General features: G+C 40.8%; 1 protein-coding gene across 1 annotated transcript; it reads right to left on the minus strand.

Moving 5' to 3' along the window:
* Nucleotides 1-1,618: 1,618 nt before the first annotated feature.
* On the minus strand, nt 1,619-9,930 carry dhh (desert hedgehog signaling molecule). Its single transcript, XM_059332357.1, has 4 exons — nt 9,751-9,930; nt 9,008-9,441; nt 4,435-4,696; nt 1,619-3,063 (listed from the first exon to the last, which is right to left on the minus strand). The coding sequence occupies exons 2-4, from the start codon at nt 9,314-9,316 to the stop codon at nt 2,300-2,302; spliced, it is 1,335 nt and encodes a 444-aa protein (XP_059188340.1). The 5' UTR covers nt 9,317-9,441; nt 9,751-9,930; the 3' UTR covers nt 1,619-2,299.
* Nucleotides 9,931-13,900: the final 3,970 nt, after the last annotated feature.

The raw sequence follows: 13,900 nt of genomic DNA on the forward strand, positions 1-13,900 counted from the left end.
AGATACAACTAAGGATGCTGAAGACGTTTGCTGTATCATTGGTGCTGTAAAATATAAAATGAATGAGTGACATTGCACATAAATAGTTACCAAACAAGTCAAGATATGTAGAATCACCGTTTATTATCGAGAGTAGGTTTTACATATATATGTATATATATATATTATGTGACTTATTGTAAGTCGCTTTCGTCAGCTAAATGACATGTAATGTAATATATATGGGTATTTAAGAAATTATTTTAAGTATAATTCCCAGGTTTTGTAACAGTTCCACCACAAGGGGGTGTATAACCTTGTAGTACTTGTTCTCAATATGACATTATTATGACGCTTTAAAAAGTAGTTTTAGTGACAAAATACTTGAAAGGACCTTATTAGAACAAGGAAGCAAACAAAAATGTTTGACTCTGGACTTTTTAAGTTTAGAAGAACAAGGTTGACATGAATTATTAAAGATAAACAGGATGAGTTTGTTGGTATCTGCGACATTTTAAGACTGAAAAGAAAATGTTATAAAGGTGAAAGTTTTGGTCCTGCCTTCTACTTCACTTGATTTAATTTATTTTGTTGTTGTTTTTTTAATCTTATTTTACTTTGATGGTTTTTTTTTTTTTTTTACTTTACTTCACTATTCTATTCTACATATTTACTGATTTATTAATCAATGCTTATTTAATTCATCGATTACTTCAGTTAATTTATAATCTGTTAATATTATCAACCCTAATTATTATGGTTGTTTAATTGTTTTTCTTCGTCTGTGTGAATGTGTAACTGTATGATAGGGAATGTAAGTTTGTTTGTTGATATGTATGTTCCAAAAACTGTGCAAATAAATAAGAAACATGCTACGACTGATACCCAAAGAATCTAATTTAAAGCTGCTCTGATTTGTAAAATAACTGTTTGACATAGCAGCAACCTTAAAATGGTATTTATTTACAGAATAAAAGGGGTTTCCTATGTATATGGTTTCTGATAATTGCATTAACTGAATTAGATTTGGATCTGTGGTGTTTAAATGAAAATAATCAGCAGATTAAAACCTAACTTGCCAATCACATATGGAGTCATAGATATTATGAAGCTTTAATGACGGGGAATTTGTTTGTACGTTGATATATTTGTTCTGAAAACTTTGAATCTCAATAAAAATATTGTTAAAAAAATATATTATATATATATATGTGTGTGTGTGTGTGTGTGTATATGTAAATAAAAGATTTACTGACAAAATTATTAAATTAAATGTTTACTTGTATAATGTCATGTATTCTTTAGACAAGAAGCAACAAAATAGAAAGTTGTGTAAACAATGAACTGGGTAGATATGGTGCTTGTGACCTAAATTGTGCATACTTATAAAAGTGTCTCCTTTAAGAGACCCGATAACTCTCTTGAAGGAGTTATGTGATAACGCCTGTGATAAAGTCAAGGTGGTGGCACAGTGCAGGGAATATTAAGTATGTCTGGGCTTTTCATTAACCCGTCAACCTGGTGGACTAGATTTCCTCTTGAACACTGTAACACACATAATGCTCAACTACGACCCCAGAAACGCTCTTTTTATACACGTCTCAGGTTCTTCTCGTCAGTTTTGATGAGATAAATCAGGTTAATAGACAAAATGTACATTGTTGTTTAATAAAATTACATTTTAATTTGTTTTACAACATGACAACATGTGAGGACATACAATACATGTCGTGAAATTATTATAATAAAATGAAACATTTATATATTATGATTCAGAAAGTACAAAAATAAAGATTCTATTGTGGGAAAATTCATTCCTATCCCATTAGAATAATATATATTTTTTTACATATATAACTGAAATAATTAAAAGAACTAACATGATGTACAAATAGACTTTTTTTTAATGATCAATATGGGCTTACTTTTGTGTTTTTAATTATTTATTTAAACAGAATAGGTTTGAGATCAGAACTATCAACACTGCAATGTTTTAGTAAGACGAATCGGTTTATTTTTATTGCAGATTGGAACATTTTGATCTTAAACTTATTCTGTTTATCAAAAGCAACCCCATATTATAATTTTTACATTAACCATTTCAGACAATTCGTCTCATCAAGCCCTCTTACAAAATATAGTTTTAAAAAAGTAAAGTATTAGCATGTTTATCAGTAGGATAGATTATAATGCAGTTACAGGTGGGAGGAAAAAAAGAAGGCAAGCAGTGCTTTTAATTTATTGAAGGAAAGAACAGGGAGCGTTAGTGTAAATGTATCAAAGCTGTAACACTGAACATTGCAACAAAGTTTTAGACTTTTTAAGGATGAAATGAGTCTAAAAAGATGCATCCAAAGCTGTACAGTAATCGAGCATACCAGTGCACGTCTGATGTCTGCTTCACGTCCATCCTCAGAGTGCCGTTATTCACACACACACCTGCTTTGTCCTCTGTGGCCAAAGTGCTACAATGAAATGGAGTCTTAGTGCAAGCTGTTTCACTGTCTGTGCTCTGCTGTTCTTTTCTCGTCTCCCCCCAAAGCAGCTGGTTGAAAGAGTAGAGGAGTCGCACAGGTCCAAATGCCCAGTGTGCGAGCCTGTGGTCCTCCAGCAGAGCGTAGCTGGATGCCAGCACCCCATCAACAAACACAGTTCCAGCTTCTGTCAAAGGTGCATACACTCCCACACTCTCCTCTACTGACACTGAGATGATTCGAGATGGACGTACTTGACCCGCTGCTGCATGGACGAGAACACAGTCTCCAGTTTTGGCTCTGCTGGCAAACTGAGCCTGGTACTCACTGCGGTCGAGTCTGCAACGCCAAGATAAAAACACCAAGTGATGTGGAGTAAGGGCCAATCTATGGCCTTCTTCTGTCTCCAGAGATAGGAAAGTAGACCTGCTTTCTTGGTCCCGGTGTAGAAACAAGAGGACTTGGCTAAACACGACTTGGCCTGTCTCAGACAGGGCCATGACTCTGTCCCCGGGAGCCAGGGACGACAGGCTCTTCTGCAGCCCTCCAGCAACAGTCACCCGGGCCCAGCCTGGGAAACAGCCACCTTTCTCCACTGCAACAGAGTGATCTGCAGGAAAATCAGCAGAAAATCCAAGATGACTAAACAAAAAGTCTTTAGGCAACCTGTGGCTCTTTGGCTACACGCCAGTATCTCCCAAAAAATGATATACTATCTAATAAATAAACTAATAAAAATAAATACATTTTGTTCACATTTTATTTCTCTTTTGTCACTGTTTGTCGCAGTTTTAGGGGCGGCTCAGTTGGTAGAGTGGTCACCCACTGATCAGAGGGTCGTGGTTCGATCCCTGACCATGGCAGCCTACATGTCGAAGCATACTTGAGCAAGATACTGAACCCCAAATGGCTCCCGATGCTGCGTTCATCGGTGTGTGAATGAATTCCCAATGGTGGCAGGTGGCATCGTTTAGGGTAGCCAGTATGAATAGGTGTGTGAATGAGTGAATGAGCGCAGTCTGTAGTGTAAAGCCTTTTGAGTGGTTGCAAAGCGACTAGAAAAGCACTATATAAGTCCAGGTCCATTTACCATTTTACTGTTGTAGGCCTAAAGTAATTGTTACATTTTCCATGAGATTTCAGTCAACTTAAGGCAACTTAAGTCACAGCCTAAGCACATCTGACTCTATCCTTTAAATTTTTCCAAACCTAGCTAGTAACTGCAGTATGCTTTATCTGCAGCGAGAAATTGGCAAATTGTTTTATTTTATAATGCTCAAAGATGCTGCTGCAAAGAGATTTTTATTTCTATTTTATGGCCAAAATGGCTCTTTTAATTGAAGAGGTTGCTAACCCCTGTCTTCAAGGGATAGTTTGGATGTTTTGCAGTGGTGTAGTATGAGACATATATCCACAGTCAATGTATTATCCGCAGTAGATGGCGGTCAAGGGCAGCAGGAGTACTGGCAATGTACTGCTGTGGAAGCAGTTATGCTTTCTTCAAAGCCACCAGACTCCATTGAGGAAAACAGTCATTTTACTTCACAGAACACAGGAATTAGTGTCTACGGCTGCCTCGTCTGGTTAGTTTGTGTGTGTTTTTGTGTGACTTTGGTGTTAATTCAGGATTAATCCAGATTCACAAAGTCACACAATGTTGCACAACAAACTATCCGATCAAACCAGCAACTCCTGCGTTCTACAAGGTAAAATAGCCGTTTGGTCAAAGGAATCTGGTGGTGTTCCCCATCATTATAAAGGGGTGTCTGACAGTAAGGTAAAGTGGAAAAAATGTTCTAAATATAGACCATACTTAAACAGCTTTTTTTGCGTGATTTAATGCTGCTGCCCCCCTTCCACAGCAGTACCACAAAAAAATACACAGTTGTATAACTTCACTTCAAAATGATCCCTTTTAAAGTCCTGAGACACCATCCATTGAAGTGATGTTATTTTTCACAAGCTCCCTCCCACAACTTACCAGCTTTCACCGAGCAGTGGATGTGATATTTGGACTCGTAGTGGACCCAGTCAAAGCCGGCCTCCACAGCCAGCTGAGCCAGAAGACCGTACTTCTCAGTTTCTCTGTCATCAGTGGTTATATCTACGGCCCGGCCTTCGTAGTGCAGAGAGCCGCTGGGGTGGTGGCCGTCCTCATCCCAGGCCTCTGTCACACGTAAGTGCACCCCTGGCCACTGGTTCATCACTGCGATAGCCAGCCTGTTCAAACAGTCCTTACAGCGCTAGGAACAGAATGACGCAGAGGGAAGGTGTTCAGTTTGGAACAGTAACAACTGATGCATCAACCAATATAAGATTATCACACAAATATTGGTATTGGCACATATGATAAGTAACAAGAAATCGCCTAAAAATGCCAAGCTATGTTTGAGGTGATTTAGTAACAGTGTCTTCATTACAGTTTATCTACAAGAGAGCTTTGATGTAAATTCTCCCACCCAGAACAGATCAAACATGTTTATTATCTCTGCCATGGAAGTTATGTTTTCTGTTCAGTGTCATTTTTGGTGTGTTTGTCAGCAGGATTATGAAAAACTATTAATCCAAATTTTCATTGGTCATGGCCTTGGCAGAGGTCTGCACCCTCTGAGTGAAATTCTATTTTATGTTATGAATTTATGTTAAAAATCAGCCAATATACTGTATATTTATCCATTTTTTAAACTCTCAAATTAAAATAACGGGACTGGCTTGGGATCTGGCATATAAGGTCTTTATCTTTAAATATTAAACTATATAGGATATATGTTACTTATAGTAATTGAAAGAATAACAAAATAAAACTGACAAAGGCTTTAAAACGATTAGCTCATGATCATTATTAATAAGAAACTGGAGTGACTAATATCTCCCTTTATGCATAGTAAAAAAATGTGTGACTTGTGAATGTTTCTTTATGGGTTTTTTTAATGTTTATTCTATTGTGTTTTAAAATGCAAGGTGTGCTGCAGAAGAAGTGAGAGTTGTGAGTTTTTCTGTGCATAAAAAGAATGTAAAAAGTCACTCAGTCACAGTCTATTTCAATGACAGTTATTATATTTTCAGTCACTCTGTCGGCAGCATGTTTCATATACGGTGAAAGGCAAGTCTGAACCAAACTCTTGTAATCATTTATTAACAGGGGGGATGGCATAAGAAGAATGTGAGCACCTCAGTACACAGACTGTGACTCCAGCACTTAACCACCTACTCTGGCTCCCAGGTTATGATTGTTTGTCTGCTGGCATCACCACACAATTCCTCCTTTAATCCGCTAAAGGCCATCCCAACCTTGCTCCAACAATCAGAGGACGAGAACAAAGCTACTGTAGCTAGTTTGGCACATTCCTTGGCCTTTTCGACAGGGTGACAGAATAATCAAGGCCATTCTCTTGCCGTTTCACGGATTGTTCCAGGCATGAGTTTTCTCTCACTTTCACCCCTGAGACATTTTGATCATAAAAGTGACTTTTAACACCCCCGTGGCCCGTGATGTTACAGACTGTGTCAGCATTGTCACAAAATAGATCGCTCGGAAAATGATGACGCCAGCAGCTGAGGTGATACACTCATTATCATCTCTCATCTACACGCGTATTTCTCTTGTGACTTGACTCCACTAAATTTAACTGACAGCTTTAGTTACTTTTCAGAGATTTAACATAAAAAACATAACCAATGTAAAGTCTTTAGACTTTTTTTTATTACATCAAACCTCAAAACAGTATATTGAGTTCTTACAATGAGCCCAACCTTGAAAAAATTAAATCACTGCTTACATAAATGCATCAATAATAATAATATTCTAATATGATATAAAACAATCTGTTTTGTAAAAGTGAGGCCATTACGCATAACGAGTACTTTTACTTTTGATACTTAAAGTACATTTTGATGCTGATACTTTTGTACTTTTACTTAAGTTTTGAATGCAGGACTTTTACTTGTAGTGGAGTAATTTTACAGTGTTGTATTAGTGCTTTTACTTAAGTAAAGGATCCGAATACTTTTTCCACCTCTCTTGTGGTCTGTAATTGATTAATTAAAGCAGATCTTCCCCAGATCTTATCTGGGAAAAAAAGAGGGTTGGGAGAGAAAGTGATGATGATGTGAGCCGGAGAGATGGAGGGAGAAAAAGTTGGGTGAGAAGAAAGCAGTGTAGCTAAAGGGCCGAGGTTGGGAGTAAGGAGAGAGGGCAGAGGGGAAGAATGTATGGGCATAGACTTGGGAATGTGACAGCAAGAGTGAGAAAGCGAGAGGGACAGAAAACAAACTGGCTACATTTTTCTCGCAATGCCATTGAAGAGAGGCGTTTCATTGTCAGAACTACAATAGTCGCTTTTCCGACGGTGGCATTACTTCAGCAGACGGGAATTTTGTATAGGCGACCCCTAAGAGTCTCCAAATGACGCACAAAGAGTGTCTTTCACATCTGGGCAGAAGAGGGGCACATGCACACGTACACACACTCAAACTGGGCATCAGCAGGGCACACATATACGACCACAGATTTCCATCACATAAAATCACTCAGGGAGGGGAAGGAACACAGATTCATATCCGAAACAATCACAGAAAGCCGCAGCTTCCCATGCAGGGCGACGTCTGACTGTCAGAAACACTGTGGTCATTTTCAGCAGCGTGACATTCAGAATGCTGTCAAAAGCTTAAAGGGATAGTTCAGATATTTTGAAGTGGGGTTGTATGAGGTACTTGTGTATTATCATGCAGGAGTACAGGCACAGAGGCTGAGGACGGGGTCTGCAACATTGCTTATTTTAGCCAAATAAAAAGAAAAGATCACAAGCTGTTTAAGTGTACACTATATTAAAGATCATTTATCTGCTTTACCTTGCTGTTAGTGGTAACTGAAGGCGTTTTATGCACTCGTCTAAACCACCAGACTCCATTGACAAAAACAGTACTTTTTCATGCAGGGCAAAAGGTTTTCTGGCCTACCGCTGCCTTCATCGTTTAGATTGTCGTTTAGACTGTGGTGTTTCAAAGGGTTCATTCTGATTCACCGTCACACAATAATACAAACTAACTCGCCGATTAAGGCTGCGGTAGACCAGCAATGCCGGTGTTCTGTGAGGTAAAATTACTATTTTTGTCAATGAACTCTGGTGGCTTTGCGTAAACTTAAACAGGCTGTCTAATAGAAAGGTTAAGCTGAAATTTATTTTCTCATAGGCCCTTTTCTAGGTGTTTAAAATACATTTTGCTGCTGCTCCCGTCTACAGTAGTACATTGTTTAACTTCTGTGCCTTTCTTCCTGCCGGCTTCTCCAAACTGTAGGCGTACAATCCATTGACTACAGTAGGTAACACACTGACTATGCATAAGTACCTCATATAACCCCACTTCAAAAAATCCAAACTGTCTCTTTAAATGCTCTGGGCCACTGACCGTCTTTTCTAGGCATGAGATTTGAACTTGGATACCTATCTTCAGTAAACATTAAGGAATTTGAGTTTAACTGAGAACCTGCCATAGAAAGAGTTTGATTTTCAATAACAAAGACTTTGGTTAAAGATTAAAAGGAAATGTTCCTGAAGGGGAAGGTAGTCTCTTAAGGGGTAGTGTTGAATTACATCCTGATCTTCTTATCTCAAGAAAAGGGAGGGGAAGTTTGGTTAAAACGTACACATACTGTGTTGAACATTTGTTTGTGTTTTAAGAGCCTGGTAAGGGCAGGTACGGCAAACAATGACTGCGGTATTTGATTTGAAGGTGGCATGCTCGGTGGCAAGGTACAAGCTGTGAACTGCAGACTGTTCCTTCATGGGAACGTAGTTAATCAATCATCCAGCAGAGGGATTGGCTTGAAAAGGTTCAAGAGACACACGACAAAGAGAGCATCCTCCAATCAGTCTGCAGGTTAGTCTCTAGTCCGGCTGCATATTTCATTGTACGGACTATACAATCACAGATAGATTGTATGGTAATGACTGACGGCCCCCCTGGCCTTCCCCTGCTAAATGTCACTCAAAGAGACACATACCAACCAAGAAAAGACTCGAAGAATGACTACAAGGAGACATTGAATGAATTCAAAGAGATGCAAAACAACTGCAAAAAGGGGTCAAAACAATGATTAAATGGTGCTGTTAATTTTCAGAAACCTATGGCAACGTTTATTCTGGCAACTGGGTTAAAGACATATAATGGCTTTAAAAAGGGGGGAAAACACACAGGACACAAAAGGAATAGAATCCAGGAATGGAAGAGACAGAAAGCAACTACAAAGAGACACAAAATTATGAAAAAGAGACACAAACAACTACAAAGAAAAGGCCAAACAACCATGGCCAACTCCCAAAAGACCAAAGCAATTACAAAGAGACAAACAACAACCAAAAAAGGTCATACTATAAAGTCTTGCTCAGAGATGTAAAGGAGAGGTGGTGGGCTCTTTTGCATGTCTGTCCCCAGAGGCCCTTTGTCTCATAATCTGCAACTGTCCCCAGGTCTCACTGGGACAAGTGGAAACAAGTGTGTCATTCCATTTAACAGCATCCCTAAAATCTAAGCTGATTGAACTGGTACCTCACCTTGGTCATGAAGCGGTCTGCGTTGGTGTTCTCCTCATCCTTGAAGACAATGTCTGGATTATAGTTGCACACGAGTTCATTGAACCGATCAGAGTTGCGTGTGATCTTGCCCTCTGCCCTCCCGCTGGCACCAAGGTTGTTTTCTGAGAAGTTGGGGAAAAACTGCTTGTAGTGCATGGCTGTAAGCTTCCTGGGCCTGGACCGGATGCCGTACCCGGGGCCCGGTCCGCATCCCTGGACCAGCCATATGCAGGTCCACACAGTAAGCAGGCCGAGCTGTGCCAGGCGGGCCCACCAGGACTGCTTCATTGGGGAGGGTTGGGGGTCCCAGGAGTCAGCGGCGGCTCACAGTGGTACCCCAGGTCCAGGTGTGTGACAGCATGTGAATGAGGGTCAGATCTAGTTGGTCCATTCCAGATCATGTGGTATCAGAGCTGATGAGGATATGACAAAAACTTACTGATTGCAGGGACATGTAGGAACTTCTTTTTACTGTAATCACTCACTAAAAAGTTGTTCTGATTTTAGGTTTTCATGACCAAAGTCTAATGAAAGATCTGATTGGCTGAAATCTAAATATTCTGAATTTGGCTTCAGATGTGAAAAAAAACAAGATTTCTGTCCAAATATATCGCCAATTATTAGTTTTTTAAGCCTCATGTGAGCCCAAAGTCATCTCTGTACGTCCTTCGCAGGTACCTGTCTCGACGCAGGTGTTTTTCGTGGATTTTCTAGTCACTTACCGCTTCTCTCTCTCCACACAGTTCCTTTGCCGACACACACAAAAAGCACCCACGGCTCCCTGCAGTTCCTATGGACGCTCCCGTGGCGCTCTCATCCTCTTTGTGCATCCAGAAATGTCCCCCCTCTTTTTTTTTTTCTTTCTTTCTTCTCTTCTCCTTCGCCCACCGTCTTCTGTCGCGTTTCAGAGCTCCTGGCCACCTTGCACCAGCCATTGGGTCTTATTAGCGTCCGGACAAGATTGCCCTCCCTTCCTCTGCGCGCTCCCACTGCGACAGCACACGCCTCCAATTCAACCTTACAAAGGACATATGATTAGCCTGCTTATGTTAACACAATGACCCCCGCCTCCCTGCACCCCCCACCACACACACCTCATCAAATATTAAGGGCAGTTAAAGAGAAACTTCTCCACAAAGTTAAATCAAGTATATTTATAAATACTCCCAAATTAGAGCCCATAAAGTTAAAAACGTGTCATTTGATTAACTTTGCCCTTGCTTCTCGGCTCATCCCGCCCATAGGAGTAGATGGGTGATGACCTGATGTTATTAATAGACACAGTTGAAGGTGAGGGTCCAGCCTTGACACCCCCCGACTGAGACTCACAGTGTTGTCTTCCTGTGTTTGGGGAGCCAGCCTGACCCCCCTGAACTCTGTGCACCCAAGACCCTGTTCACTGGAAACACCCGCTGGCCACATCAAAATATTATTTTTATCCATCTCAGAACAATAGCTGGGAGAGTCGTAAAAAATGTGTCAGATAATTCCAAAGAGGGAGCAGAAGAAGAAAAGGCATCGTTGTGTCTCAGGGGCCTGACATCTGTAATCACATACGGAAGCGTAAATTAATGGCGGATTAAAAGGTCAAAGTGTGTCACCATCCTATCTGCAGCTTCCTGGAAACACTCGAGGACTCAATGCATCATGGTCAGTTTCTTCACAGTGACTTTGTTTCAAAGAATCTGTGGCCCACTCGCAACAGAGCTGCTGCGTACTTTCTGGATGTTTACATGCATACTTTTGTCAGTGCATATTTTGGTTTGCTGTGATTGCATGCTAAAGATCCATCAAGATTAAATCACTGCTAAGACACTCTTTTAGCCAATGAGTGCAGAGAAATTCTTATCTCTTTTTCATGTCTTTGGGGCTATTTTGAGTCTCTGTAGTTAATTTCTGTCTCTTTATGTCTTGATAGCAATTTAATGTGTCTCTGTTGTTGTTTTGCCTCTTTTTCGAGTGATTTTGAGTCTCTTTGCAGTTGTTTTCTGTCTCTTTGGTGTCATTTTGCATCTCACTAGTTATTTTGAGTCCCTGAAGTCGCTTTGTGTGTCTTTGTCAACAGTTTGACTCTTTGTGGTTGTTTTGCCAATTTTCTGAACTGTTAATCTTTTTGTTCTTCTTTATAGTCATTTGATGTTTCTTTGTGGTTATTTGTCTCTCTTTGTAATTATTTTGTGTCTCTTTGTAGTTGTTTTGCCCCTTTTCTCAGTTGTTCCAAATCTCTTTCAGCCTCTTTGCAGCTGTTTTGTATTTCTTTGTAGTTGTTGTAGTTGTCTCTTTGGGTTCATCTCTTTGTAGTTATTTTGAGTCTTTGTAGTTGCTTTGTGTCTCTATGTGGTTATTTTGGCCCTTTTCAGAGTTGTTCCAAGTCACGTTGTGTCTCTTTTCAGTTGTTTTGTCTCTCTTTCTAGTTTGTTTGGTCTCCTTGTAGTAGTAGTAGTTTTTATTTTTATTTGTGGTCATTTTGAGTCTCTTTGAGGGCCATTTGTGGTTGAAGGCCCATGACACTTTGGGCCCCTGGGCCTGTGTTTAGTAGGCTCTTTCAATAATCCACCTATGCCCATGCCTGATGTAAAACAGCGCTCAAAAACATTGCTTTTGTGTGGTGATGAAGCACAGGTCACTGAGCTCCACACTTGACCATGTAAAGGCAGCCTTGTTAAGAAAGTTTCCAGAAGATCCCAGGATGTTGTGGGGAGGGTCGGCAAGGCGAAGCTGCATCTTCCTGTCCTTATGATAAACATGGAAGAAGGCTCATGTCTGGCCGGAGCAGAACAGATGAGAGATATCAGCCTTCATGACAAATGCAGGGAATGACTCAATCAAAAAAAAGCAACAAACACTTTCATATCTACAATTACCCACACCGATGTTTCTCTTCAAAGCCATGCAAGAGAAAAGATTTCCATCTGACATGAAAGGGAAAGGAAGGAAGCAAACATCTGCATGTCGGAGATGGAAACACAGTCATTCTTATTCGTTTTTATTTTGATGTCCCCATCCTCCTGCCTCCCCCTGCCTCATACTTGCTCTTAGCATTTCACTCCCCCATTTCAGGATGGGAGTACATGGCTTGGTGAATGGTTGGGTTTCCTGCTAAGCCACAGTGCAGAAAATGAGATCTTTCCGGCCTGGGTGAGCCTCCCCTTATTTGTTCTTTCCAAATGGACATCAGTGTGCTTGCACCTGGGCTCGTGGCCGAATGGAGCACATACCTGCAAGCTCTGTTTCTCAGGAGTACTAAAATTGGACATCTTACAAATGCAGTAGATGGGATTGTAAAGCTCTTATTTAAGGATGCAGTCATCTTAAAACAGAAATTAGATTTTGAAACAATGCTGGCTTTGACATCTCAAGTGTTTGTCTTGTCTCTTGGAGCTGAATAGACACTCTGCAGGATCCACTTCCTGAGATGGAGGCCATAAGAAGGGTTGGGGGGGAAGGAAAGTCAAGGAACTGACACCTAACCGCCTCCCTCCTCTCTCCCAAACACACACACACACACACACACACACACACACACGTGCGTCCTTTCTCTCTGCCCACCACCACACCGCCCATTCCACTGTCTCTCACCATGTTATCAGTGCAGGAAGAGGCAGGGTGGTGCACACTGGATGATTCTTGGCTTATGTTTTGTAACTTTGTGATGGCAGTTACTCGCTGCATGTCACACCTATCACTGCATGCGTCCTGTGTTAAATCCAGGTGTAGCACACACAGTGATATAAAATGTGTAAATCCAGGTTTAAGTTGCTGTTCAGGCTTGGTTTGGCCTTTTAAAAACAGCACCAGTGAGCTGAAGTTTAAGGCGATGCTGCACTGAAGGGGACAATAGACTGAGAAGGGCGGAACTTCCTGCCCCCAGACAAGCAGGTCAAAGGTCAGGTATGATGCTATACCTTGTTTTGTGAACCTGACCCAAAAAAAAGATCCTTACATTGTATGGGTTACATTCTGCATGCTTAAAGAGTTCTCTATTGCATTGAATATTACAGGTTTCGTGCTTTCCTTGTCACGCCAAAGCTGCCCAATGAAGGAAAGCCCTGCGCCCGTCAACTGTGTGAAGTGAGTGTGCCGTGAGTGTGCACGCAGGATGGCGGGCAAACGGACAGTGTGACCCATTATCAGTTGATTAGCGGGCAAGTCTCGCCTTTTCCTGTGAGTGGCTCTGTATTTGCGAGCGTACAAACGAGGGAATAACAGCCCCTAATGCACTTTGGCACAAACTTCAAACGGCCAACTGTCAGGAAAGCTAATCTGTGTCTTTTTCCCCCCTTCATTCTTATGTTTTGACAATAAAGATAGCCTATCTCATCCCATTACAAGCTGCCCGTCTCCCGCCTTGTCCCTGATATGCCCGACAGCCAGTCCAATAGAGTGTGTTACCCAATGGGACTGCTGGGACACTTTGATTGCACTGCTATCGACCTTTATATTTTGCTGCAGAGAGAGGTGCTATCCTAGTGTTTCTCCAACTAAATCCAAGGTTAAAAGAAATGTAGGATGTTACTTGCTCTCTTTCACTATTTTAGGAGTGAATTGGTGAACTAGGATAATATTCAGTTCAGGTAGAGGATATCCATATACACTCTTATCATTATTAGTGCCCTTACATTCTCACCAATTATTTTTTTAAATAACAATACAAGGATTAAGATAATCTACGTAACCAAAGCAAACACACAAAAAAACCCAACACAAACTTGCAAGGCCCTTGACTGTCACTTCATCGTTATCTAAATCTCCAGGTCCTCCTCTCTCCGTATCTATTTACCACCTGTTCTTATCTACCACCATATTCTTCCTCCTGTCTCCTGGGATTTTGGATTACTCAAATTCAAAGCATATCATAATTTTAATGGTATG

Source organism: Centropristis striata, chromosome 5, assembly GCF_030273125.1.
Source record: "Centropristis striata isolate RG_2023a ecotype Rhode Island chromosome 5, C.striata_1.0, whole genome shotgun sequence".
In the NCBI taxonomy this organism is placed as follows: domain Eukaryota; kingdom Metazoa; phylum Chordata; class Actinopteri; order Perciformes; family Serranidae; genus Centropristis; species Centropristis striata.

Bases quoted from the DNA above. Each gene is read 5' to 3' on its own strand.
- dhh (XM_059332357.1), bottom strand. From the start codon at position 9,316: ATGAAGCAGTCCTGGTGGGCCCGCCTGGCACAGCTCGGCCTGCTTACT. The intron at 4,697-9,007 runs GTGAGGTACCAG...TTCTGTTCCTAG, and splicing joins CAGACCGCTTCATGACCAAG to CGCTGTAAGGACTGTTTGAA. The intron at 3,064-4,434 runs GTAAGTTGTGGG...ATTTTCCTGCAG, and splicing joins CCACTGCTCGGTGAAAGCTG to ATCACTCTGTTGCAGTGGAG.